Genomic DNA, 22106 nt, shown 5'->3' with positions numbered 1-22106 from the left:
GTGGTCCATGTGAAGGTGGCCCGTTGAGGGTGCCCATGTGAGGGTGGCCCGTCTGAGGGTGGCCGGCTGAGGGTGGCCGTCTGAGGGTGGTCATGAGGGTGGTCCATGTGAGGGTGGCCCGGCTGAGGGTGGCCGGCTGAGGGGGTGGTCCATCTGAGGGTGGTCCGTCTGAGGGTGGTCCATCTGAGGGTGGTCCATGTGAGGGTGGTCCATGTGAGGGTGGTCCATGTGAGGGTGGTCCATGTGAGGGTGCCCGGCTGAGGGTGGCCGGCTGAGGGTGGTCCATCTGAGGTGGTCCGTCTGAGGGTGGTCCATGTGAGGGTGGTCCATCTGAGGGTGGTCCATGTGAGGGTGGCCCGTCTGAGGGTCTGAGGGTGGCCCGGCTGAGGGTGGCCCGTCTGAGGGTGGTCAGTGAGGGTGGTCCATGTGAAGGTGGCCCGTCTGAGGGTGGCCCGGCTGAGGGTGGCCCGTCTGAGGGTGGCCCGTCTGAGGGTGGTCATGTGAGGGTGGTCCATCTGAGGGTGGTCCATGTGAGGGTGGCCCGTCTGAGGGTGGCCCGTCTGAGGGTGGCCCGGGTCTGAGGGTGGCCCGGCTGAGGGTGGTCCATCTGAGGGTGGTCCATGTGAAGGTGGCCCGTCTGAGGGTGGCCCGGCTGAGGGTGGCCCGTCTGAGGGTGGCCCGTCTGAGGGTGGTCCATGTGAAGGTGGCCCGTCTGATGCTGATCCGTCTGAGGGTGGCCCGTCTGAGGGTGGCCCATGTGAGGGTGGTCCGTCTGGGTGGTCCATCTGAGGGTGGCCCGTCTGAGGGTGGTCCGTCTGAGGGTGGCCCGTCTGAGGGTGGCCCATGTGAGGGTGGCCCATGTGAGGGTGGTCCGTCTGAGGGTGGTCCATGTGAGGGTGGTCCATGTGAGGGTGGTCCATCTGAGGGTGGTCCTGAGGGTGGCCCGTCTGAGGGTGGCCCGTCTGAGGGTGGTCCATGTGAGGGTGGTCCATGTGAGGGTGGTCCATGTGAGGGTGGTCCATGTGAGGGTGGTCCATGTGAGGGTGGCCCGTCTGAGGGTGGCCCTGTGAGGGTGGTCCATGTGAGGGTGGTCCATGTGAGGGTGGCCCGTCTGAGGGTGGCCCATCTGAGGGTGGCCGGCTGAGGGTGGCCCGGCTGAGGGTGGTCCGTCTGAGGGTGGTCCATGTGAAGGTGGGGCCGGCTGAGGGTGGTCCGTCTGAGGGTGGCCGTCTGAGGGTGGTCCGTCTGAGGGTGGCCCATGTGAGGGTGGTCCGGCTGAGGGTGGTCCGGATGGGTGGTCCGTCTGAGGGTGGTCCGTCTGAGGGTGGTCTGTGTGAGGGTGGTCATGTGAGGGTGGCCCATGTGAGGGTGGCCCGGCTGAGGGTGGCCCGGCTGAGGGTGGCCCGGCTGAGGGTGGTCCGTGAGGGTGGTCCGTCTGAGGGTGGCCCGTCTGAGGGTGGTCCGTCTGATGCTGATCCATCTGAGGGTGGTCCATGTGAGGGTGGCCCGTCTGAGGGTGGTCCGTCTGAGGGTGGCCCGTCTGAGGGTGGTCCATGTGAGGGTGGCCCGTCTGAGGGTGGTCCGTCTGAGGGTGGCCCGTCTGAGGGTGGTCCGTCTGAGGGTGGCCCGTCTGAGGGTGGCCCGTCTGAGGGTGGTCCATGTGAGGGTGGCCCATGTGAGGGTGGCCCGTCTGAGGGTGGCCCGGCTGAGGGTGGCCCGGCTGAGGGTGGTCCGTCTGAGGGTGGTCCGTCTGAGGGTGGCCCGTCTGAGGGTGGCCCGTCTGAGGGTGGTCCGTCTGATGCTGATCCATCTGAGGGTGGTCGTCTGAGGGTGGTCCATGTGAGGGTGGCCCGTCTGAGGGTGGTCCGTCTGAGGGTGGCCCGTCTGAGGGTGGCCCATGTGAGGGTGGCCCGTCTGAGGGTGGTCCGTCTGAGGGTGGCCCGTCTGAGGGTGGTCCGTCTGAGGGTGGTCCGTCTGAGGGTGGCCCGTCTGAGGGTGGTCCGTCTGAGGGTGGCCCGTCTGAGGGTGGCCCGTCTGAGGGTGGTCCATGTGAGGGTGGCCCGTCTGAGGGTGGTCCGTCTCAGGGTGGCCCGTCTGAGGGTGGTCCATGTGAGGGTGGCCCGTCTGAGGGTGGTCCGTCTGAGGGTGGCCCGTCTGAGGGTGGCCCGTCTGAGGGTGGTCCATGTGAGGGTGGTCCCTTCCAACAGTGCTAAAGACATTCATGCTGGTTCTGCTAGAAAACCTTGGCTCTTGCCTCTTATTACTCGTACCGCCTACCTGAGCTCTGCTGGACTGCCCTGACCACATGGATGTCCTGTCTAAACAAGGTCCTTTGGAGCGTCCCGGAAGCTGCTTGAGACTTTTCATGACTGGGTCAAGCATCTTCTACGTTGTGGTCTGCACAGGACAGAAGGGGACAAGGCTGTCCACTGGACCGAGGTGGTGAGAGAACCAGAGCTAGGGTTAGCCCAGTCCTAGACAGGAACAGGAACAGGAACAGGAACGCCACCGCAGGTCATTCACCTGAGTGTCACCCACAGCCTCGTCTCTTCTGAGATGAGACAAATGCAGGGAAACCTTGATCTGAAACATCACAACTGTTGTAATCATTCAAGTTTAGATTTTATTTAACATAAATCATATTGCAGTCAAAGTGAACAGCTGGGCTTTCGATACACTCAGTTGCATTTAGCCCCACCCCCATGACCTCTCCCATAACTAACCCTCCCTCTGAAATTAAACTATAAAGGCCATCCCACATAAACCCCTCCCACCCGCATCACTCAAAGACACACCCACCTACATGAAACCCCGCCCCTAACCCCAAGTGATTTAGCAGCAAACCCAAAACAAAAGAATGTTAGTGTGTTTGGAACGGGGCTCCGCCCAACAGGCGTTACGCAACAGTGTCATGTGACCACGAACAGGAAGTCAGTCTCCTCCTGTGAAGGGTTTCCCCCGGCCAGATGAACGACGGCGTGATGAGCCCCAGGTGCCCCCACCCTCGTCCTGGGCTAATGCGTTTGGAGTTTGCTGCTGACACAGAAAGGGGGGTGTCCTCCAGACCACCTGACGGGGGCAGGCGTGTCCTCCAGACCACCTGACGGGGGCAGGCGTGTCCTTTATGTACTCAAAATAAAAAGAAAAGTCACGAGGATTTCATCTTCAGTGTTGCGGCGGTTTCTCCCCCCCAGATGCTGCTCAGTTCATTTTCCTGTGTTTGATGTCCAACCCCCCCGGGGACACAGCAACGGTCCAATGATGCGTGTCAGACCAGAAAGATGATGGAGGGGGGGTGTGGGGGTGTGGAAGTGGAGGAGGGCTGGAGGGGGTGGGGGAGGGGAGGTGGTGGGGGGGGCTTCCGTTTTAAAACAGTTTCCTGCTTCCCGCCGTCTCTCCTGCTTTGGTACCAAGCAGGACTGAGCAGTCAGGAGGAGGTGAGGTGGGGGGGCGGGGACCTGGGGGCGGGGACCTGAGGGACGGGACCTGGGGGCGGGGACCTGAGGGGTGGGACTTGGGGGGCGTGGACCTGGGGGCGGGACCTAAGGGGTGGGACTTGGACCTGGGGGCGGGGGCGTGGACCTGGGGGGCGGGGACCTGGGGGCGGGGGCGTGGACCTGGGGGCGGGGACCTGGGGGCGGGGACAGCAGGACAACTTATTTAAGACACCTCTCAAAATAGATGGAGCCGACGTAGCCACCACGCAGGGAACGATGGACGTTCTGCTCAAAGAGCCGTCGGTTCGTCTGGAGAACTTCTGCTGCCTCCTTGTTCAGGGGATCCTCTGGGTTTGGTTCCTGGGGGGGAGACAGGGGGGGGGGCAAGAGGGTCGGGGGGAGACAAGGGGGGAGACAAGGGGGGAGACAAGAGGGTCGGGGGGGGTGAGTTCAGAACCAGCTGCCAGGACCACTTCCTGTCTGGGCACCCATCATCCACCCACCCACCATCCATCCATCATCCATCCATCCATCCATCCACCCACCATCCAGCCATCATCCAGCCAGCCAGCCAGCCACCCACCCACCAGCCAGCCAGCAGCCAGCCACCCACCAGCCAGCCATCCACCACCATCCATCCATCCAGCCAGCCATCCACCCACCATCCAGCCATCATCCATCCATCCAGCATCCATCCACCATCCATCCATCCACCAGCCATCCATCATCCAGCCACCATCCATCCATCATCCATCCACCCACCATCCACCCATCATCCATCCACCCACCATCCATCCATCCTCCACCCACCATCCATCCATCATCCATCCACCATCCATCCATCCATCCACCCATCCACCCACCATCCATCCATCATCCATCCATCCATCCACCCACCATCCATCCACCCACCATCCATCCATCCACCATCCACCATCCACCCACCATCATCCATCCATCCATCCACCACCATCCATCCACCCATCCATCCATCCACCCACCATCCATCCACCCATCCACCCACCATCCATCCATCCATCCACCCACCATCCATCCATCCACCCACCCACCCACCATCCACCCACCCACCCATCATCCACCCTCCCACCCCCCCATGTTAGCAGGGCCTCACCAGAAACAGGTACTGTAGACCGTAGATGATGGAGTTTATTGTCAGCACTGGTTTCCAGTCTTCTCTGCAGGGAGAATCACCAGTTTAGATGTGGACACCTGACGTTAGCCGTCAACGTTAGCCATCAACGTTAGCCGTCAACGTTAGCCGTCAACGTTAGCCGTCAACGTTAGCTTCTACTCCACCTTAAGATGTTTAAACAGACGTTTCCCTCCAAGTCGATGTTGGGGTGATACACCATTGTCTCACACTTCACCTTTGGGGGGTCGTGAGGGTAGCCCTGTCCCACCTGGACACACACACCAACATGTCACCAAGGTGAAAACGCCCCCCGGTGGGATGCTGAGCGCTGCTCACCTTAAAGCTGAACACGAACTTCCCTCCTTTGTAGAAACCCTGTTGGAAAGGCACAGGTGAGGTCAGGTGAGGTCAGGTGAGGTCAGGTGACATCAGGTGAGGTCAGGTGACATCAGGTGAGGTCCCCCCCACCTTCACCAGTGTTGGGTGGAGCCACGTCACCACTCTGATGAGCAGGAAACTTTTCTTTGGATTCGTGAGCTTCTACCATCCTCTCATTTGTGGAACTGCACCAGGCTAATGGCCCTGTGGTTAGCTAGCAATGCTAACTGCTGTGTGATGGGTGGGATGGCCCATGGCCCTGTGGTTAGCTAGCAATGCTAACTGCTGTGTGATGGGCGGGATGGCCCATGGCTCTGTGGTTAGCTAGCAATGCTAACTGATGTGTGATGGGCGGGATGGCCCATGGCTCTGTGGTTAGCTAGCAATGCTAACTGAAGCAGCTTTTAATCATCAGTCTTTGATCTTGCAGCTCAAGTCAACTTTGAAGTCACGTTCTGATTTAAGACTTTTGTTCATGTTCTTTAAATTCAATATATTTTAGATTTTTTCACTCATATTGCCCAGTCCCCCCCCCCCCCCACCACACACACACACACACACACCCTCTCACCTCATCGGGGGAGATGATCAGTCTGAAGTTCAGCAGGTCGTCATCGTCGGGGAAGTTGATCTCACAGGTTTTGGGCAGATTCAGCTCATTGATGTCTGACACACAAACAACAATCAGTGGCATCAATGACTGGTTCTACTGGGACAGAGGGGGTCAATGACTGGTTCTACTGGGACAGAGGGGGTCAATGACTGGTTCTACTGGGACAGAGGGGGTCAATGACTGGTTCTACTGGGACAGAGGGGGTCAATGACTGGTTCTACTGGGACAGAGAGGGTCAATGACTGGTTCTACTGGGACAGAGAGGGTCAATGACTGGTTCTACTGGGACAGAGGGGGTCAATGACTGGTTCTACTGGGACAGAGGGGGTCAATGACTGGTTCTACTGGGACAGAGAGGGTCAATGACTGGTTCTACTGGGACAGAGGGGGTCAATGACTGGTTCTACTGGGACAGAGAGGGTCAATGACTGGTTCTACTGGGACAGAGGGGGTCAATGACTGGTTCTACTGGGACAGAGAGGGTCAATGACTGGTTCTACTGGGACAGAGGGGGTCAATGACTGGTTCTACTGGGACAGAGAGGGTCAATGACTGGTTCTACTGGGACAGAGAGGGTCAATGACTGGTTCTACTGGGACAGAGGGGGTCAATGACTGGTTCTACTGGGACAGAGGGGGTCAATGACTGGTTCTACTGGGACAGAGAGGATAAAGCTTTATTTTCGTATTAGCCACCAGCCAATGCCAACATTTGTCACGTGACCCGAGTAGAGCACCTGACCAGGTGTGAGCAATGTCTCTGTTAGCGGGTCAGAACTGACTCAGAACCTGACGAATACCGAAGTTCAGGCGCAAAACTTGCAGTCAAGTTTGGTGGCGGTGTGCGAGCAAACCTAAACTTTCATGCGTTAAACGTTCGTCACCAGGCGTAAACTTCATGTGTTCCAAACATGCTAACTTCAGGCTGTGTGCTAACACATTAGCCTCCACCGTCCCAGACGTGTTTGGACTGCGTTTAGTTTTCTAAGCGTTAGCTCCATTTCAGGCTAAAGTTAGCCACCGGCTGTGATCGCAGCCCGGCGCTCCTCTTTACCGGTCCTATACCGATTCAATCGTTGCAGCTCCGGTTCGCCGGTGCTTTGCTTCTAACCAGCTCGGTGGGAGATGCTAGCCGGTGTCGGTGCACTTATCCAGCCTACCTTTCTGTATTCGGAGTTGGGCCGCGCTGGCTTTTTTACCTCCGGCTCCTGTTCTGTTTCCTCCAGCAGATTCCTCGTCTTTCTTCTGTTGCTTCAGAGAAAAAAGCTTAATCATCTTCAGATATTTGTAATCGATTATTAATCGATTATTTATACTGTAGGTTGCGGGTCGAATTTATTGAGCCCAACTAGCACCGTGATGTTGCTGAAGCCGGTGCGTCTGTACGTTGACACAGGAACCGCAGCTAGCTTCCGAGTTAGCCTAGCCGCTAGCCAGCATGTAGCTAGCTGAGGGGAGGGGGGGGGGGGGGGGGGGGGGGGTCGGGATTTATTTTAAAACTTTTCTGTCACTTATTTCAGTCATAAAATCAACTCTCATAGTAACTAGTAGTTACTACAACATATATTCTTTTTCAATCTAATCTCATAAGTAAACTCCATGTCAACAGTTGTGCCAAGTGTCTTTAATCTAAGTCAGAAACTAAAAAACATTAACAGTAAAAACATGAAATTCTAAAGAACATGATGCAGAACTCCGAAATGTTCAGGAAGAAGAAAAAAGGGACTCCCGTTCTTACAAAAACTAGAGATAAGAATTCCAACAAAGGTCCAAGTAGTTGAACAATTATTAGAACAGATGCCATCAATTAAAGCCAACTGGAACAGAATCCACTGATCCAACTGAAGACCAGGTTCTGACATGATCTCGGTTGGTGATCCAACAGTCTCCAACCTGAAGCCTTTATTGTGCTGCTCACACATGAGCGACCACAGCAGCTCAGCGCTGCTCTGCACCGGGGTTAGGAATCTGGGTTCTGGGTTAGGGTTCTGGGTTAGGGTTCTGGGGTGGGCTGGGGTTAGGGTTCTGGGTTAGGGTTCTGGGTTAGGGTTCTGGGGTGGGCTGGGGTTAGGGTTCCGGAGTAGGCTGGGGTTAGGGTTCCAGGGTGGGCTGGGGTTAGGGTTCCGGAGTAGGCTGGGGTTAGGGTTCTGGGGTTAGGGTTCCGGGGTGGGCTGGGGTTAGGGTTCCGGAGTAGGCTGGGGTTAGGGTTCCAGGGTTAGGGTTCTGGGGTTAGGGTTCCGGGGTGGGCTGGGGTTAGGGTTCCAGGGTTAGGGTTCCGGAGTAGGCTGGGGTTAGGGTTCCAGGGTTAGGGTTCTGGGGTTAGGGTTCCAGGGTGGGCTGGGATTAGGGTTCCGGAGTAGGCTGGGGTTAGGGTTCCAGGGTTAGGGTTCTGGGGTGGGCTGGGGTTAGGGTTCCGGAGTAGGCTGGGGTTAGGGTTCCAGGGTTAGGGTTCTGGGGTGGGCTGGGGTTAGGGTTCCGGAGTAGGCTGGGGTTAGGGTTCCAGGTTAGGGTTCTGGGTTAGGGTTCCGGAGTAGGCTGGGGTTAGGGTTCCAGGGTTAGGGTTCTGGGTTAGGGTTCCAGGGTGGGCTGGGATTAGGGTTCCGGAGTAGGCTGGGGTTAGGGTTCCAGGGTTAGGGTTCCAGGGTGGGCTGGGGTTAGGGTTCCGGAGTAGGCTGGGGTTAGGGTTCCAGGGTTAGGGTTCTGGGGTGGCTGGGGTTAGGGTTCCGGAGTAGGCTGGGGTTAGGGTTCCAGGGTTAGGGTTCTGGGGTGGCTGGGGTTAGGGTTCCGGAGTAGGCTGGGGTTAGGGTTCCAGGGTTAGGGTTCCGGGGTAGGCTGGGGTTAGGGTTCCAGGGTTAGGGTTCCGTGGTAGGCTGGGGTTAGGTTCCAGGGTTAGGGTTCCAGGGTGGGCTGGGGTTAGGGTTAGGGTTCCAGGGTTAGGGTTCCGTGGTAGGCTGGGGTTAGGGTTCCGGGTTAGGGTTCCAGGGTGGGCTGGGGTTAGGGTTCCAGGGTTAGGGTTCTGGGGTTAGGGTTCCGAGTAGGCTGGGGTTAGGTTCCAGGGTTAGGGTTCCGGGGTGGGCTGGAGTTAGGGTTCCGGGTTAGGGTTCCAGGGTGGGCTGGGGTTAGGGTTCCGGAGTAGGCTGGGGTTAGGGTTCCAGGGTTAGGGTTCTGGGGTTAGGGTTCCGGAGTAGGCTGGGGTTAGGTTCCAGGGTTAGGGTTCCGGGGTGGGCTGGGGTTAGGGTTCCGGGTTAGGGTTCCAGGGTGGGCTGGGGTTAGGGTTCCGGAGTAGGCTGGGGTTAGGGTTCCAGGGTTAGGGTTCTGGGGTTAGGGTTCCGGGGTGGGCTGGGGTTAGGGTTCCAGGGTTAGGGTTCTGGGGTTAGGGTTCCGGGGTGGGCTGGGGTTAGGGTTCCAGGGTTAGGGTTCTGGGGTTAGGGTTCCGGGGTGGGCTGGGGTTAGGGTTCCAGGGTTAGGGTTCTGGGGTTAGGGTTCCGGGGTGGGCTGGGGTTAGGGTTCCAGGGTTAGGGTTCTGGGGTTAGGGTTCCGGGGTGGGCTGGGGTTAGGGCCGTTCTCCAGCGAGAGCCCCTGATCTTCTGAGCTGTGCTGATGAGCGCTCCTTCCTGCTGCTGGGCCACAACGCCCTGTGGTTCTGGAGGAGTCTTCTTCACAAGGACGAGTTAACGGACCCGGTTGTCCATCAGAGGTTTGAAGGGCGGACCCTGTCAACACAGACCTCAGTCTGGGAGCCGAAGGCTGAACTTTAGTCCACGTCTTCACTCTATTCCCCTGGACCAGGGTTAGGGGTTAACCCTAACCCTGGTCCAGGTGGGTCAGCGTGTGGTGAAGAGCCACTACCATGGATCGCAGAGGAGCTGAAGTCCGATGTGCTGCGTGAGAAGTGTCGAGTCTCCAAACCCAAAGAACCGAAGGTCTGTTAGGAAGGACTGAAAAGCTTGAACTCACCTTTGACCTCCGTCTGTGGTTGCAGCTGTGATAGTGATGACATCACAGGGCGCCACCAATCACGGGCGCCACCAATCACGGGCGCAGCTTCAGGAGCTACGGCTCTCCCAGGATCTGGGCTGGGTTGGAATCATTCACCAACCAATGGTTTTATGTTCTATTCACAAGTCTGAGGTTGTGGTTGCAGGAAAGGAACCACGACGTCACCCGGGCGAGGTGCCAACACCCAAAATAAAAAAACACCAAGAAGGAATGAGGCAAAGAGGAGCTGAGGTTGATGTTCTCAGAGAAGATGATGTCCTACAGCTTCCTGAAGTCGGACTGTTGCAAACTGCATCTGGAGACCGGCGGCGGCGTGTGTTGTCGCCATGGTGACGGGGGAGCTCTCTCGGCTAGGCTAATGCTCCTCTTCTGATGGGTCACTTCCTGCTTCAGCTTTAGCCAATCAGCACCCAGGAAACATCAAGGTTCCCCCAGGAGTCTTTCAGGGCTGATCCCAGGCCCCCCCAGGAGCAGGGACTCATCTAGGCCCCATAAAGGTTCCTGTAAAGGTCCGTTTGGGGCACCTTCCTGCACTGGAGACACACCAGTGGTCCTGGCCCTGAAAAATTCCCTGGAAGTTCTTGCTGTGGAAACACACTGAAGGACAGTGCATTCACCAGAGATCACGGAATTACGAGAAGTCGTGGTTTGGATTTTCTTCGTAACTCTGACCTCTTGTGGTAATTCCGAGATAACCTAGACAGGTTCTAGTCCTACAACAACAGCTCAGGGGACAACGGCACCCTCTCCTCGGATCAGCTCTTCCTGTCATGGGATCAGCTCTACCTGTCATGGGATCAGCTCTTCCTGTCATGGGATCAGCTCTACTGTCATGGGATCAGCTCTACCTCTCATCAGATCAGCTCTTCTGTCATGGGATCAGCTCTACCTGTCATGGGATCAGCTCTACCTGTCATGGGATCAGCTCTACCTCTCCTCAGATCAGCTCTACCTGTCATGGGATCAGCTCTACTGCATGGGATGGGATCAGCTCTACCTGTCAGGGGATCAGCTCTACCTGTCATGGGATCAGCTCTACCTGTCATGGGATCAGCTCTACCTGTCATGGGATCAGCTCTACCTGTCATGGGATCAGCTCTTCCTGTCATGGGATCAGCTCTTCCTGTCATGGGATCAGCTCTTCCTGTCATGGGATCAGCTCTACCTCCCTCAGATCAGCTCTTCCTGTATCATGGGATCAGCTTCCTGTCATGGGATCAGCTCTTCCTGTCATGGGATCAGCTCTACCTGTCATGGGATCAGCTCTTCCTGTCATGGGATCAGCTCTACCTGTCATGGGATCAGCTCTCTTGTCATGGGATCAGCTCTTCCTGTCATGGGATCAGCTCTCCTGTCATGGGATCAGCTCTTCTGTCATGGGATCAGCTCTTCCTGTCATGGGATCAGCTCTACCTCTCCTCAGATCAGCTCTTCCTGTCATGGGATCAGCTCTACCTGTCATGGGATCAGCTCTTCCTGTCATGGGATCAGCTCTACCTGTCATGGGATCAGCTCTTCCTGTCATGGGATCAGCTCTCTACCTGTCATGGGATCAGCTCTTCCTGTCATGGGATCAGCTCTACCTGTCATGGGATCAGCTCTTCCTGTCATGGGATCAGCTCTACCTCTCCTCAGATCAGCTCTTCCTGTCATGGGATCAGCTCTTCCTGTCATGGGATCAGCTCTACCTGTCATGGGATCAGCTCTACCTGTCATGGGATCAGCTCTACTGTCATGGGATCAGCTCTACTGTCATGGGATCAGCTCTTCCTGTCATGGGATCAGCTCTTCACTCCACTCTCACTCCAGGTGTGATTTCGTCTTTCCTGGCGATGTGCTCGGAGAGGTGCTGAAGTAGCTCATCCTCATGACTTCAAAGGGCTGTTTGAGGGTTAGGGTCAGGATCAGGGACAGGATCAGGGTCAGGATCAGGGACAGGGACAGGTGTGTGTGTGTGTGAGACAACATCAGGTGATACTGACCAAGTCACATGACCAAGTAAAGATGGCTGCCCCTCCCTTGGCAGTCAGTCTCAGTTAGACAAAGGAACAGTTAGTGGTGATATAGTTTTTTACCGCTTAAGCCTTTGAACTTAGGAAACGAACACTTTAGTTTACTTATTCGGACCTTTTTGTTGAGCCATTTTATTTGGATTATTTAGTCTTATTTTGGAGAACAAACACTTTGGATTTATAGCACTGTGTGCCACCTGCCTACCTGCTACTCACCTGCTCGCCTCCATCTTGAACACCTGCAACCATCTAAAACCAAGGGATGAGCAACAGCAACTACACAACAGCAACTACACAACAGCAACTACACAACATCTTTCCTTTGACGCTGAACTGGACTGAAACACACTCACACATCCTCCTTTTAAAGCAGTTTTCCATCTTTATTGGGACCTCAGAAACATGCTTCTCTGGTTTCTGTACATTGTGGAACGTCTTCATGGGAGTCTGGAGCTCCGCTCATCAGGATGATCCGTCAGGATGCAGAGGAAAGGAAGCGTCAGTCCTGGGGGGCCACAGGTCACTGGAAGAGTGACCTCATCAGACTGGTGACAGGGTGACACCCAGGACAGGAGGGAGCACAAGAGAGGGGGGGGGGGTGAAGGGTGTGGGGGGGGGGGAGTGTGGTGGGGGGGGTGAGGGGGGTGGGGGGGGAGGGGAGGGGGTGGGGGGAGGGGGGGAGGGTGTGGGTGTGGGTTGGGGGGGGTGGGGTGGGGGGGTGGGGGGGGGGTGAGGGGTGGCAGGTGGGCGGAGGAGGGGTGGGGGAGAGGGGGTGGGGGGGGGGGGAGGGTGTGTGTGGGGGGGGAGGGGTGGTGGGGGGTGGGCGAGAGGGTGTGGGGGGGGTGGGGGGGAGGGGGTGAGGGGGGGGTGGATGGGGGGTGGGGGGGGGAGGGGATGAGGGTGGGTGGGGGGGTGGGGAGGGTGTAGGTGGGGGGAGGGGTGTGGGGGAGGGGGGAGGGGGGGGGGGGGGGGGGGGGTGAGGTGGTGTGTTGGCGGGGGGGGGAGGGGGTGGGGTGTGTGGGGGGTGAGGGGGGGTGTGTGGGTGGGGGGGAGAGGGTGCGTGGGGTGGTGTGGGGGGGGTGGGGTGGGGTGTGTGTGGGGGGGGGTGAGTTGTGTGGGGGGGGGGGAGGTGGGTGGGTGGGGGTGAGGGTGTGTGTGTGGGGGGGGGCTGAGGGTGTGTGTGTGTGTGGGGGGGGGGGTTACAGGATATTTACTTTGCACAGTTCATCTTCCAACAGGTGGCAGTGGGGGGGCTCCTCTCATCACTGCAACAAAGAAACAAGAGGTGGGGGTCAGAGGTCAGTGTGGAGACAGAGGGGAGGGTTAGAGAGAGAGAGACAGGAGGAGGAGGAGAGAGGAGGGAAGAGGAAAAGAGGAGGAGGGACAGGAGGGAGAGACAGGAGGAGGAGAGAGGAGAGAGGAGGGACAGGAGGAGGAGGAGACAGGGGAGGGAGGAGAGGAGAGACAGGAGAGAGGAGAGACAGAGGGGGAGACAGGAGGGAGGAGGAGAGGAGAGAAAGAGAAAGGAGGAGAGAGAGCGAGGAGAGAGGAGGGAAAGGAGGGAGGAGAAGAGGTCGGAGGGAGGAGAGAGGAGAGAAAGGAGGAGGGAGGAGAGAGAGAGAGGAAAGGAGGGAGGAGAAAGGAGGGAGGAGAGAGGAGAGAAAGGAGGGAGGAGAGAGGAGAAAAGGAGGGAGGAGAGAGGAGAGAGGAGAGAAGGGAGGGAGGAGAAAGGAGGGAGGAGGAGGAGAGAAAGGAGGGAGGAGAGAGGAGAGAAAGGAGGGAGAGAGAGAGGAGAGAGGAGAGAAAGGAGGAGGAGAGAGGAGGAGAGAAAGGAGGGAGGAGACAGGAGGGAGGAGAGAGGAGAGAAAGGAGGGAGGAGAGAGGAGGGAGAGACAGAGGGAGGAGAAGGAGGGAGGAGAGAGGAGAGACAGGAGGGAGGAGAGAGGAGAGAGGAGAGAGGAAGGAGACAGGGAGAAGGAGGGAGGAGAGGAGAGAGGAGAGACAGGAGGGAGGAGAGAGAGGAGAGACAGGAGGGAGAGGAGGAGGAGGAGAGAGGAGAGAGGAGAGAGGAGAGAGGAGGGAAAGGAGAGAGGAGAGACAGGAGGAGAGCAAGAGGAGGAGAGACAGGAGGGAGGAGGAGAGGAGAGAAAGGAGGGGAGAGAGAGGAGGGAGGAGAGAGGAGAGACAGGAGGGAGGAGAGGAGAGGAGAGACAGGAGGGAGGAGACAGGAGGGAGGAGAGAGGAGAGACAGGAGGGAGGAGACAGGAGGGAGGAGGAGAGGAGAGAAAGGAGGGAGAGGAGGAGAGGAGAGGAGAGGAGAGAAAGGAGGGAGGAGAGAGGAGAGAGAGGGACAGGAGAGAGGAGAGACAGGAGGGAGGAGAGAGGAGGAGAGGAGAAGGCTAGGCAGCCTGGGTTTGCAGCCTGGGTTCTGCAGCCGGGTTCTGCAGCCTGGGCTCTGCAGCCTGGGTTCTGCAGCCTGGGTTCTGCAGCCTGGGCTCGCAGCCTGGGTTCTGAGCCTGGGTTCTGCAGCCTGGGCTCTGCAGCCTGGGTTCTGCAGCCTGGGCTCTGCAGCCTGGGTTCTGCAGCCTGGGTTCTGCTGCTACGTACCTCTGCTGGCTCGGCTCGGGTAGATCTTTGTGAAGTGTCTGTACTCCTCCGGGGGAGGGAAGTCATCCAGAGGATGAAACGAATACTTGGACTCAAAGTCATCTGCAGTTAGAGACAGAACAACTTCAGACTAACCAACCCAAAGAAGATGGCAAGCAAACAATAACCAGGGTTCTGGTCGGTGTTGGGATGGACCAGCGGCACCATTAGCATGCTACACAGCTAGCTGACCTCGGCCACCCAGAACATTAACATTCTGTACCAGAAAACCCACAACTCACCCACAAAGGAACGGGGGATGGAACAGGACGAGTGTCCGTTACGAAGAGCAGGGGGAGGAGGGGGGGGGGGCGGCAGGGGTACGGGACGGCGGGGGAGGCGGGGCGGGGGTTTTCCTCTGGCAGGGTGGTCAGAGAGGGAGGGACTACCGTGAGTCCTGTATGGAGGAGGGGGTGGAGCTTCTCTCACCCTTGACGACTGACCTGGAACAGGAGGAGCTGTGGAGTCAATAGAACAGGTCAGGAAATAATAAACAATAATAATAAATAATGACATCACATCTGTACATAAAGACTGAGGAACACGTCTGAGATGCACTTTCCTTTAAAACTACTGTAAAGCCCATAAGAAGTAACATTTTTGGGTTAGGGTTAGGGGTTAGGGGTTAGGGGTTGTTAGGGCAGGCATGGGCAAACTACGGCCCGGGGGCCACACGCGGCCCGTTAAACGTTTTAATCCGGCCCGCCAAACTTGAAAAATTAAATGAATAAACCTTGTTAATGTTAAATTTTCACTGCAATTCTGGTGTTTTCCCACTAGAAAAAAGACAGTCAGGAGGAGAGTGATGGTGATATCCTGAAGGATAACAGAACTTTCAGTGCTTTAAAATAGAAATGGTTATTAATTTTTTTTAAAAAGGCACATTTTATTCATTTGATTTTAAGTGTTTTAAGACTCATTCCAAAGTCAGATATTTTGTTGTAATGCTTCTCTTCATTTTCATTTGAAATTAAAGCACATGTTTTCTCCATATCCCAAGATGTGTATTTTTTCTCCAATGAGGTGAGGTTACCAAAGCACTCCATCCATCCATCTGCTCCTGGTCCGGCCCCTTTGTCAAATGTTAGAACCCATTGTGGCCCACGAATCAAAATGTTTGCCCACCCCTGGGTTAGGGGTTGGGTTATGGTTACGGTTAAGGGTTAGGGCTACGGTTAGGGGTTGGGTTAGGAGGTTAGGGTTACGGTTAGGGGTTATGGTTAGGGGGTTAGGGTTAGGGGGTTAGGGGCTGGGTTATGGTTAAGGGTTACAGTTAGGGGTTGGAGTTGGGTTAGGGTTAGGGGTTTGGGTTAGGAGGTTAGGGTTACGGTTAGGGGTTATGGTTAGGGGTTGGGTTAGAAGGTTAGGGGTTATGGTTAGGGGTTGGGTTAGGAGGTTAGGGTTACGGTTAGGAGGTTAGGGTTACGGTTAGGGGTTAGCGCTACGGTTAGGGGTTGGGTTAGGAGGTTAGGGTTAGGTTAGGGATTATGGTTAGGGGTTGGGTTAGAAGGTTAGGGTTAGAGGGTTAGGGGTTATGGTTAGGGGGTTGGGTTAGGGGGCTAGGGGCTGGGTTATGGTTAAGGGTTACAGTTAGGGGGTTGGGTTATGGTTACGGTTAAGGGTTAGGGCTACGGTTAGGGGTGGGTTAGGAGGTTAGGGGTTATGGTAGGGGGGGTTAGGGTTACGGTTAGGAGGTTAGGGTTACGGTTAGAAGGGTTAGGGTTACGGTTAGGAGGTTGGGGTTACGGTTAGGGGGTTGGGTTAGGAGGTTACGGTTACTGGGTTTGGGTTACGCGGTTAGGGTTAGGAGGTTAGGGTTATGGTTAGGGGGTTAGGGTTACGGTTAGGAGGTTAGGGTTACAGTTAGGGGTTGGGGTTACGGTTAGGGTTAGGAGGATTGGGGTTAGGGTTAGCGGGCTGTTAGGTGAGGAGGGACGGGGCAGAAGGTGATATCAGGTGGATAAAGAGCAGCTTCAGTCGTGATTCATACGAGCTAACGTTAGCACCAACACCAGGTCGACTCAAGGCAGGTCAGACAGGTACCAACAGTACCATGGTCCCTGATTGGCCTTCAGTCCAATCTAGAAAGAAACATCAGCAGCTCACCTGCTCCTCGACATGGAGTCTCTCGAACTGGTGGCGGCGGCCTGTTGGCGCCATGCTGGGGCACAGGAGAGGCAAGGTGGGGGTGGTGGGGCAGGCCCTCTGGTGGGGAGCCCCCTGGAGAGGGGGCGGAGCTGCCCGGAGAGGAGAGGGGGGAGCCGCCTGGAGAGGGGGCGGGTTCTTCTTTGTGCTGATGGAGTTCTGGCGCTGTGGCAGCTCGGGGGCTTCTTCACCACTACCTGTTGGTCCATTGCTCACCAAGTGTTGAGGAGGAGGCGGGGCTAGCAAGGGGGAGGAGGCAGGCTTCCCCCTGAACTGGGGGGCGTCTGCTGTTCACCGGAGAGGGGGGAGGTTTTGTGTGGGGGGGGGGGGGGTGTGTGGTTTGGGGACAGAGACGTGGGCTTTTCTCTGTTGTAAGTGGCTGAGGGAGGGGAGGGGGGGCATTAGCACGGCGGCAGACAGGTGGGGGGGGGGAGGGGCAGAGCAGGAGTGCTTCATATTGTGGAGGGGAGGGGGGAGGGAGACGATGTCAATGATGGCCCCTGAGGGGTGGAGCTCTCTGTGTGGCTGGGAGGGGGGGCGCTGCTGCCCGAGTGGAAGCAGAACGTCCGCAGGAACCATCTGCACCAACATTTACACACTTAGACGCATGTCAATCATCTTCATGACAACAATCTTTATGGAAATCCCAAACAAACGGAATGAAGGAGAAAGACGCCATCACCTCCCACTGGTTTCAGCTTAGGAACGCCACCCACTGCTGGAGACCACCCCCCCATGTTGGCTCCATCTCCTCTGGGCTCTACAAAACCACAACCATCACACATTACACGTGGCGGGGGTCACCAGCCGAGGGGACCAGACCAGTCAAAAGATGAAAGCAGATGACAAGGTGAGGCGGGACGCAGGTGAGGTCAGGTGACAGGAAGTAAAGCCAGAGGTTCATGTTTCAATGTCATCACAAGGACAAACATTAAAACAGACGTTCAACATCAGCAAATGGGAATCAGAGACGCTGCGGTCTTCATCGTGGGGGGGTCAGTCCCAGCAAGAAGGTTCAGATTGAGATTCACGTACAGTTGGGTTCCCTGAATAATAAAAAAAGGGAACATTATTCTGTGAATAAGGGGACGGAACCCAGGACCTGTCGCGGTCAGGGTTAGGACTCAGACCACCTCCCGTTCACTGTTTATAGGGTCAGGGTTAGGGTCAGGGTCAGGGATAGGGATAGGGTTAGGGTTAGGGTCAGGGTTAGGGTTAGGGCAGGGTCAGGGATAGGGATAGGGTTAGGGTTAGGGTTAGGGTTAGGGTCAGGGTTAGGGTTAGGGTTAGGGTCAGGGTTAGAGTTAGAGTTAGGGTTAGGGTCAGGGATAGGGTTAGGGTCAGGGTTAGGGTCAGGGATAGGGTTAGGGTCAGGGTTAGAGTTAGAGTTAGGGTTAGGGGCAGGATAGAGATAGGGATAGGGTTAGGGTCAGGGTTAGGGTCAGGGATAGGGTTAGGGTTAGGGTCAGGGTTAGGGTCAGGGATAGGATAGGGTTAGGGTCAGGGTCAGGGATAGGGATAGGGATAGGGTTAGGGTTAGGGCAGGGTTAGGGTTAGGGTTAGGGTTAGGGTTAGGTTAGGGTCGGGGTTAGGGTCAGGGTCAGGGTTAGAGTTAGAGTTAGGTTAGGGTCAGGGATAGGGTTAGGGTCAGGGTTAGGGTTAGGGTTAGAGTTGAGTTAGGGTCAGGGATAGGGTTAGGGTCAGGGATAGGGTTAGGGTCAGGGATAGGGTCAGGGTCAGGGATAGGGATAGGGTTAGGGTTAGGGTCAGGGTTAGGGTTAGGGTCAGGGTCAGGGTTAGGGTTAGGGTTAGGGTTAGGGTCAGGGTTAGAGTTAGAGTTAGGGTCAGGGATAGGGTTAGAGTTAGGGTCAGGGATAGGGTTAGGGTTAGGGTTAGAGTTAGAGTTAGGGTCAGGGATAGGGTTAGGGTCAGGGATAGGGTCAGGGTCAGGGATAGGGATAGGTTAGGTTAGGGTCAGGGTCAGGTCAGGTCAGGGTTAGGACTCAGACCACCTCCCGTTCACTGTTTATAGGGTCAGGGTCAGGGATAGGTTAGGGTTAGGGTCAGGGTCAGGGATAGGGTTAGGGTCAGGGTCAGGGTCAGGGATAGGGTTAGGGTCAGGGATAGGGTCAGGGTAGGACTCAGACCACCTCCCGTTCACTGTTTATAGGGTTAGGGTCAGGGATAGGGTCAGGGTTAGGGATAGGGTTAGGGTTAGGGTCAGGGATAGGGTTAGGGTTAGGGTCAGGGTTAGGGTTAGGGTCAGGGATAGGGTTAGGGTCAGGGCAAGGGTCAGGGATAGGGTTAGTTAGGGTCAGGGTTAGGGTTAGGGTCAGGGTTAGGGTTAGGGTCAGGGTCAGGGTTAGGGATAGGGATAGGGTTAGGGTTAGGGATAGGGATAGGGTCAGGGTTAGGACTCAGACCACCTCCCGTTCACTGTTTATAGGGTCAGGGTTAGGGTCAGGGTCAGGGTTAGGGTTAGGGTTAGGTCAGGGTTAGAGTTAGAGTTAGAGTTAGAGTTAGGGTCAGGGTCAGGGATAAGGTCAGGGTCAGGTTAGGGTCAGGGTCAGGGTTAGGGATAGGGATAGGGTCAGGGTTAGGGATAGGGATAGGGTAGGGTTAGGGATAGGGATAGGGTTAGGGTAGGGTCAGGGTCAGGGATAGGTTTAGGGTCAGGGTCAGGGAGGGAAAGGGTTAGGGTTAGGGTCAGGGTTAGGGTTAGGGTCAGGGTCAGGGTTAGGGTCAGGGCAAGGGTCAGGGATAGGGTTAGAGTTAGGGTCAGGGTCAGGGATAGGGGTTAGGGTCAGGGTTAGGACTCAGACCACCTCCCGTTCACTGTTTATAGGGTTAGGGTCAGGGATAGGGTCAGGGTCAGGGATAGGGTCAGGGTTAGGACTCAGACCACCTCCCGTTCACTGTTTATAGGGTCAGGGTCAGGGATAGGGATAGGGTTAGGGATAGGGTCAGGGTTAGGGTTAGGGTCAGGGTCAGAAATAGGGATAGGGTTAGGGATAGGGTCAGGGATAGGGTTAGGGTCAGGGTTAGGAATAGGGTCAGGGATAGGGTCAGGGATAGGGTTAGGGTCAGGGAAGGGTCAGGGATAGGGATAGGGTCAGGGTTAGGGATAGGATCAGGGATAGGGTTAGGGTCAGGGATAGGGTCAGGGTTAGGGTTAGAGTTAGAGTAGGGTCAGGGATAGGGTTAGGGTCAGGGTTAGGGATAGGGATAGGGTCAGGGTTAGGGATAGGGTTAGGGATAGGGATAGGGTTAGGATCAGGGTCAGGGTCAGGGATAGGGTTAGGGTCAGGGTCAGGGATAGGGTTAGGGTCAGGGTCAGGGATAGGGATAGGGTTAGGGTCAGGGATAGGGTTAGGGTTAGGGTCAGGGTTAGGGTTAGGGTCAGGGATAGGGTTAGGGTCAGGGCAAGGGTCAGGGATAGGGTTAGAGTTAGGGTCAGGGATAGGGTTAGGGTCAGGGCAAGGGTCAGGGATAGGGTTAGAGTTAGGGTCAGGGTCAGGGATAGGGTTAGGGTCAGGGTTAGGGTTAGGGTTAGGGTTAGGTTAGGGTTAGGGATAGGGATAGGGTTAGGGTTAGGGTTGGGTTAGGGTCAGGGTTAGGGTCAGGGTTAGGACTCAGACCACCTCCCGTTCACTGTTTATAGGGTCAGGGTTAGGGTCAGGGTCAGGGTTAGGGTCAGGGTCAGGGTCAGGGTCAGGATAGGGTCAGGGTCAGGGATAGGTCAGGGTTAGGACTCAGACCACCTCCCGTTCACTGTTTATAGGGTAGGGTCAGGGTCAGGTCAGGGATAGGATAGGGATAGGGATAGGGTTAGGGATAGGGTCAGGGTTAGGGTTAGGGTCAGGGTCAGAATAGGGATAGGGTTAGGGTCAGGGATAGGGTCAGGGATAGGGTTAGGGTTAGGGTCAGGGTTAGGAATAGGGTCAGGATAGGGTCAGGGATAGGGTTAGGGTCAGGGATAGGGTCAGGGTTAGGGTTAGAGTTAGAGTAGGGTCAGGGATAGGGTCAGGGTCAGGGTTAGGGATAGGGTCAGGGTCAGGGATAGGATAGGGTTAGGGTCAGGGATAGGGTCAGGGTTAGAGTTAGGGTCAGGGATAGGGTTAGGGTCAGGGTCAGGGTCAGGGATAAGGTCAGGGTCAGGGTAGGGTCAGGGTTAGAGTTAGGGTCAGGGATAGGGATAGGGTCAGGGATAGGGTTAGGGTCAGGGTTAGAGTTAGGGTCAGGGATAGGGTTAGGGTTAGGGTCAGGGTTAGGAATAGGGTCAGGATAGGGTCAGGGATAGGGTTAGGGTCAGGGATAGGGTCAGGGTTAGGGTTAGAGTTAGAGTTAGGGTCAGGGATAGGGTCAGGTCAGGGTTAGGGATAGGGTCAGGGTCAGGGATAGGGATAGGGTTAGGGTCAGGGATAGGGTCAGGGTTAGAGTTAGGGTCAGGGATAGGGTTAGGGTCAGGGCAAGGGTCAGGGATAGGGTCAGGGTTAGAGTTAGGGTCAGGGATAGGGATAGGGTCAGGATAGGGTTAGGGTCAGGGTTAGAGTTAGGGTCAGGGATAGGGTTAGAGTTAGGGTCAGGGTTAGGGTCAGGGTTAGGGTCAGGGATAGGGATAGGGTTAGGGTTAGGGTCAGGGTTAGAGTTAGAGTTAGGGTCAGGGTTAGGGTCAGGGATAGGGTCAGGGATAGGGTTAGGGTCAGGGATAGGGTTAGAGTTAGGGTCAGGGTTAGGGTCAGGGTTAGGGTCAGGGTTAGAGTTAGAGTTAGAGTTAGGGTCAGGGATAGGGTTAGGGTCAGGGTTAGGGTCAGGGTTAGGGTCAGGATAGGGTTAGGGTCAGGGATAGGGTTAGAGTTAGGGTCAGGGATAGGGTTAGGGATAGGGTTAGGGTCAAGGTTAGGGTCAGGGATAGGGATAGGGTCAGGGATAGGGTTAGGGTTAGGGTCAGGGTCAGGGTTAGGGTTAGGGTCAGGGTTAGGGTTAGGGTTAGGGTTAGGGTTAGGGTCAGGGTTAGGGTTAGGGTTAGGGTCAGGGTCAGGGATAGGGTCAGGGTCAGGCTGACACCCCGCTGGCTCCCGCATCACCTGACACCTCACACACTTGTTGTCTTACGTTCTAATGACAGAGGAATCTTCTGGTCCTCGCTGGGCGCCCCCTGCTGTTTGGGTTGGTTCTGGTGCAGATACTGGTATAAACGAATGTACGGGTGATCTGTGACAGGTGTCGGGCTCTTTGGTGTCGGGCTCTTACTGTCGAGCAGCGGCGCGCTGCGGTCGTTCACCACCGCCACCTTCTTCAGCCTGGTGCCCTGACAAATGTCGGACAGTAAAGCGCTGCGACCTTCACCGACCTCCTGCTTCAGCAGACGGGGGGAGGACTTGACCTACAGGTGAGGGTTTCACATCAATTTGAACGTTTCCGATGATACGGGCAGGAAGTGAGGGTGTATGTGTTTACCTGGCTGAAGGTGGGGGCCGGTGGAGCGCCCCCTGGTGGTGGGGGAGGCGGGATGGGCATGCTGCTGTTTCCACACACACCTGATCACCCTGGAAAAACACACAGCTGACCACAATGAACCAGTGCTGCAGGACCAGAAACCAGTTCCACACTGGTCCAGCACTAGAGCCCCAACCAGTACAGTGATTGTAGCAAGCTAATAGCAGCAGCAGAACCACCTCCAGTGGTACCACCTCTAGTCCAGCTCCTTCACTAGTCCCAGCA

The 22106-nt window shown here is 56.3% G+C and overlaps 2 protein-coding genes across 7 annotated transcripts in view; both read right to left on the bottom strand.

Moving 5' to 3' along the window:
- Positions 1-2600: 2600 nt before the first annotated feature.
- ube2m (ubiquitin conjugating enzyme E2 M) lies at positions 2601-7016 on the bottom strand. Of its 5 annotated transcripts, XM_057023932.1 has the most exons (8): positions 6741-7016; positions 5540-5634; positions 4927-4965; positions 4755-4858; positions 4570-4633; positions 3646-3797; positions 3563-3597; positions 2601-3529 (listed from the first exon to the last, which is right to left on the bottom strand). In XM_057023932.1, exons 1-6 carry the CDS (start codon positions 6853-6855, stop codon positions 3657-3659), a joined length of 558 nt encoding a protein of 185 aa, XP_056879912.1. In that variant the 5' UTR covers positions 6856-7016; the 3' UTR covers positions 2601-3529; positions 3563-3597; positions 3646-3656. The 5 variants fall into 5 exon arrangements, 2 of the variants coding, with proteins under 2 accessions (XP_056879912.1, XP_056879911.1); XR_008948724.1 differs by having other exon boundaries at positions 2601-3472; positions 3583-3797; XR_008948723.1 differs by lacking the exon at positions 3563-3597 and having other exon boundaries at positions 3598-3797.
- Positions 7017-12729: 5713 nt separating this feature from the next.
- The window catches only part of LOC130520233 (WAS/WASL-interacting protein family member 2-like), a 10067-nt gene continuing 690 nt past the window's right edge, over positions 12730-22106 (bottom strand). Inside the window, exons 2-6 of one of the 2 annotated variants that reach the window (XM_057023922.1) lie at positions 21843-21931; positions 21636-21768; positions 14480-14695; positions 14199-14300; positions 12730-12856 (exon numbers count right to left, since the gene is read on the bottom strand). In XM_057023922.1, coding sequence (XP_056879902.1) covers positions 12816-12856; positions 14199-14300; positions 14480-14695; positions 21636-21768; positions 21843-21902 — 552 coding nt within the window. In that variant the 5' untranslated portion in view covers positions 21903-21931 and the 3' untranslated portion in view covers positions 12730-12815. Of the gene's footprint in view, positions 12857-14198; positions 14301-14479; positions 14696-21497; positions 21769-21842; positions 21932-22106 lie in introns of both variants that reach the window. The other variant, XM_057023921.1, reaches the window with a different exon arrangement.

This window comes from Takifugu flavidus, unplaced genomic scaffold, assembly GCF_003711565.1.
Source record: "Takifugu flavidus isolate HTHZ2018 unplaced genomic scaffold, ASM371156v2 ctg309, whole genome shotgun sequence".
Classification (NCBI taxonomy): domain Eukaryota; kingdom Metazoa; phylum Chordata; class Actinopteri; order Tetraodontiformes; family Tetraodontidae; genus Takifugu; species Takifugu flavidus.
The sequence above is the reverse complement of the archived record's forward strand: the minus strand, read 5'-3'. Positions and strand labels throughout refer to the sequence as shown.

What these genes read in the sequence shown, in the direction of transcription:
- ube2m (XM_057023931.1), bottom strand. Translation starts at nt 6,855, where the DNA reads ATGATTAAGCTTTTTTCTCTGAAGCAACAGAAGAAAGACGAGGAATCT. An exon ending in AGTTCGTGTTCAGCTTTAAG is followed by an intron (nt 4,859 to 4,926) that starts GTGAGCAGCGCT and finishes GTGTGTGTCCAG; the next exon opens with GTGGGACAGGGCTACCCTCA. An exon ending in GTCTACAGTACCTGTTTCTG is followed by an intron (nt 3,798 to 4,569) that starts GTGAGGCCCTGC and finishes TCTCCCCCCCAG; the next exon opens with GAACCAAACCCAGAGGATCC.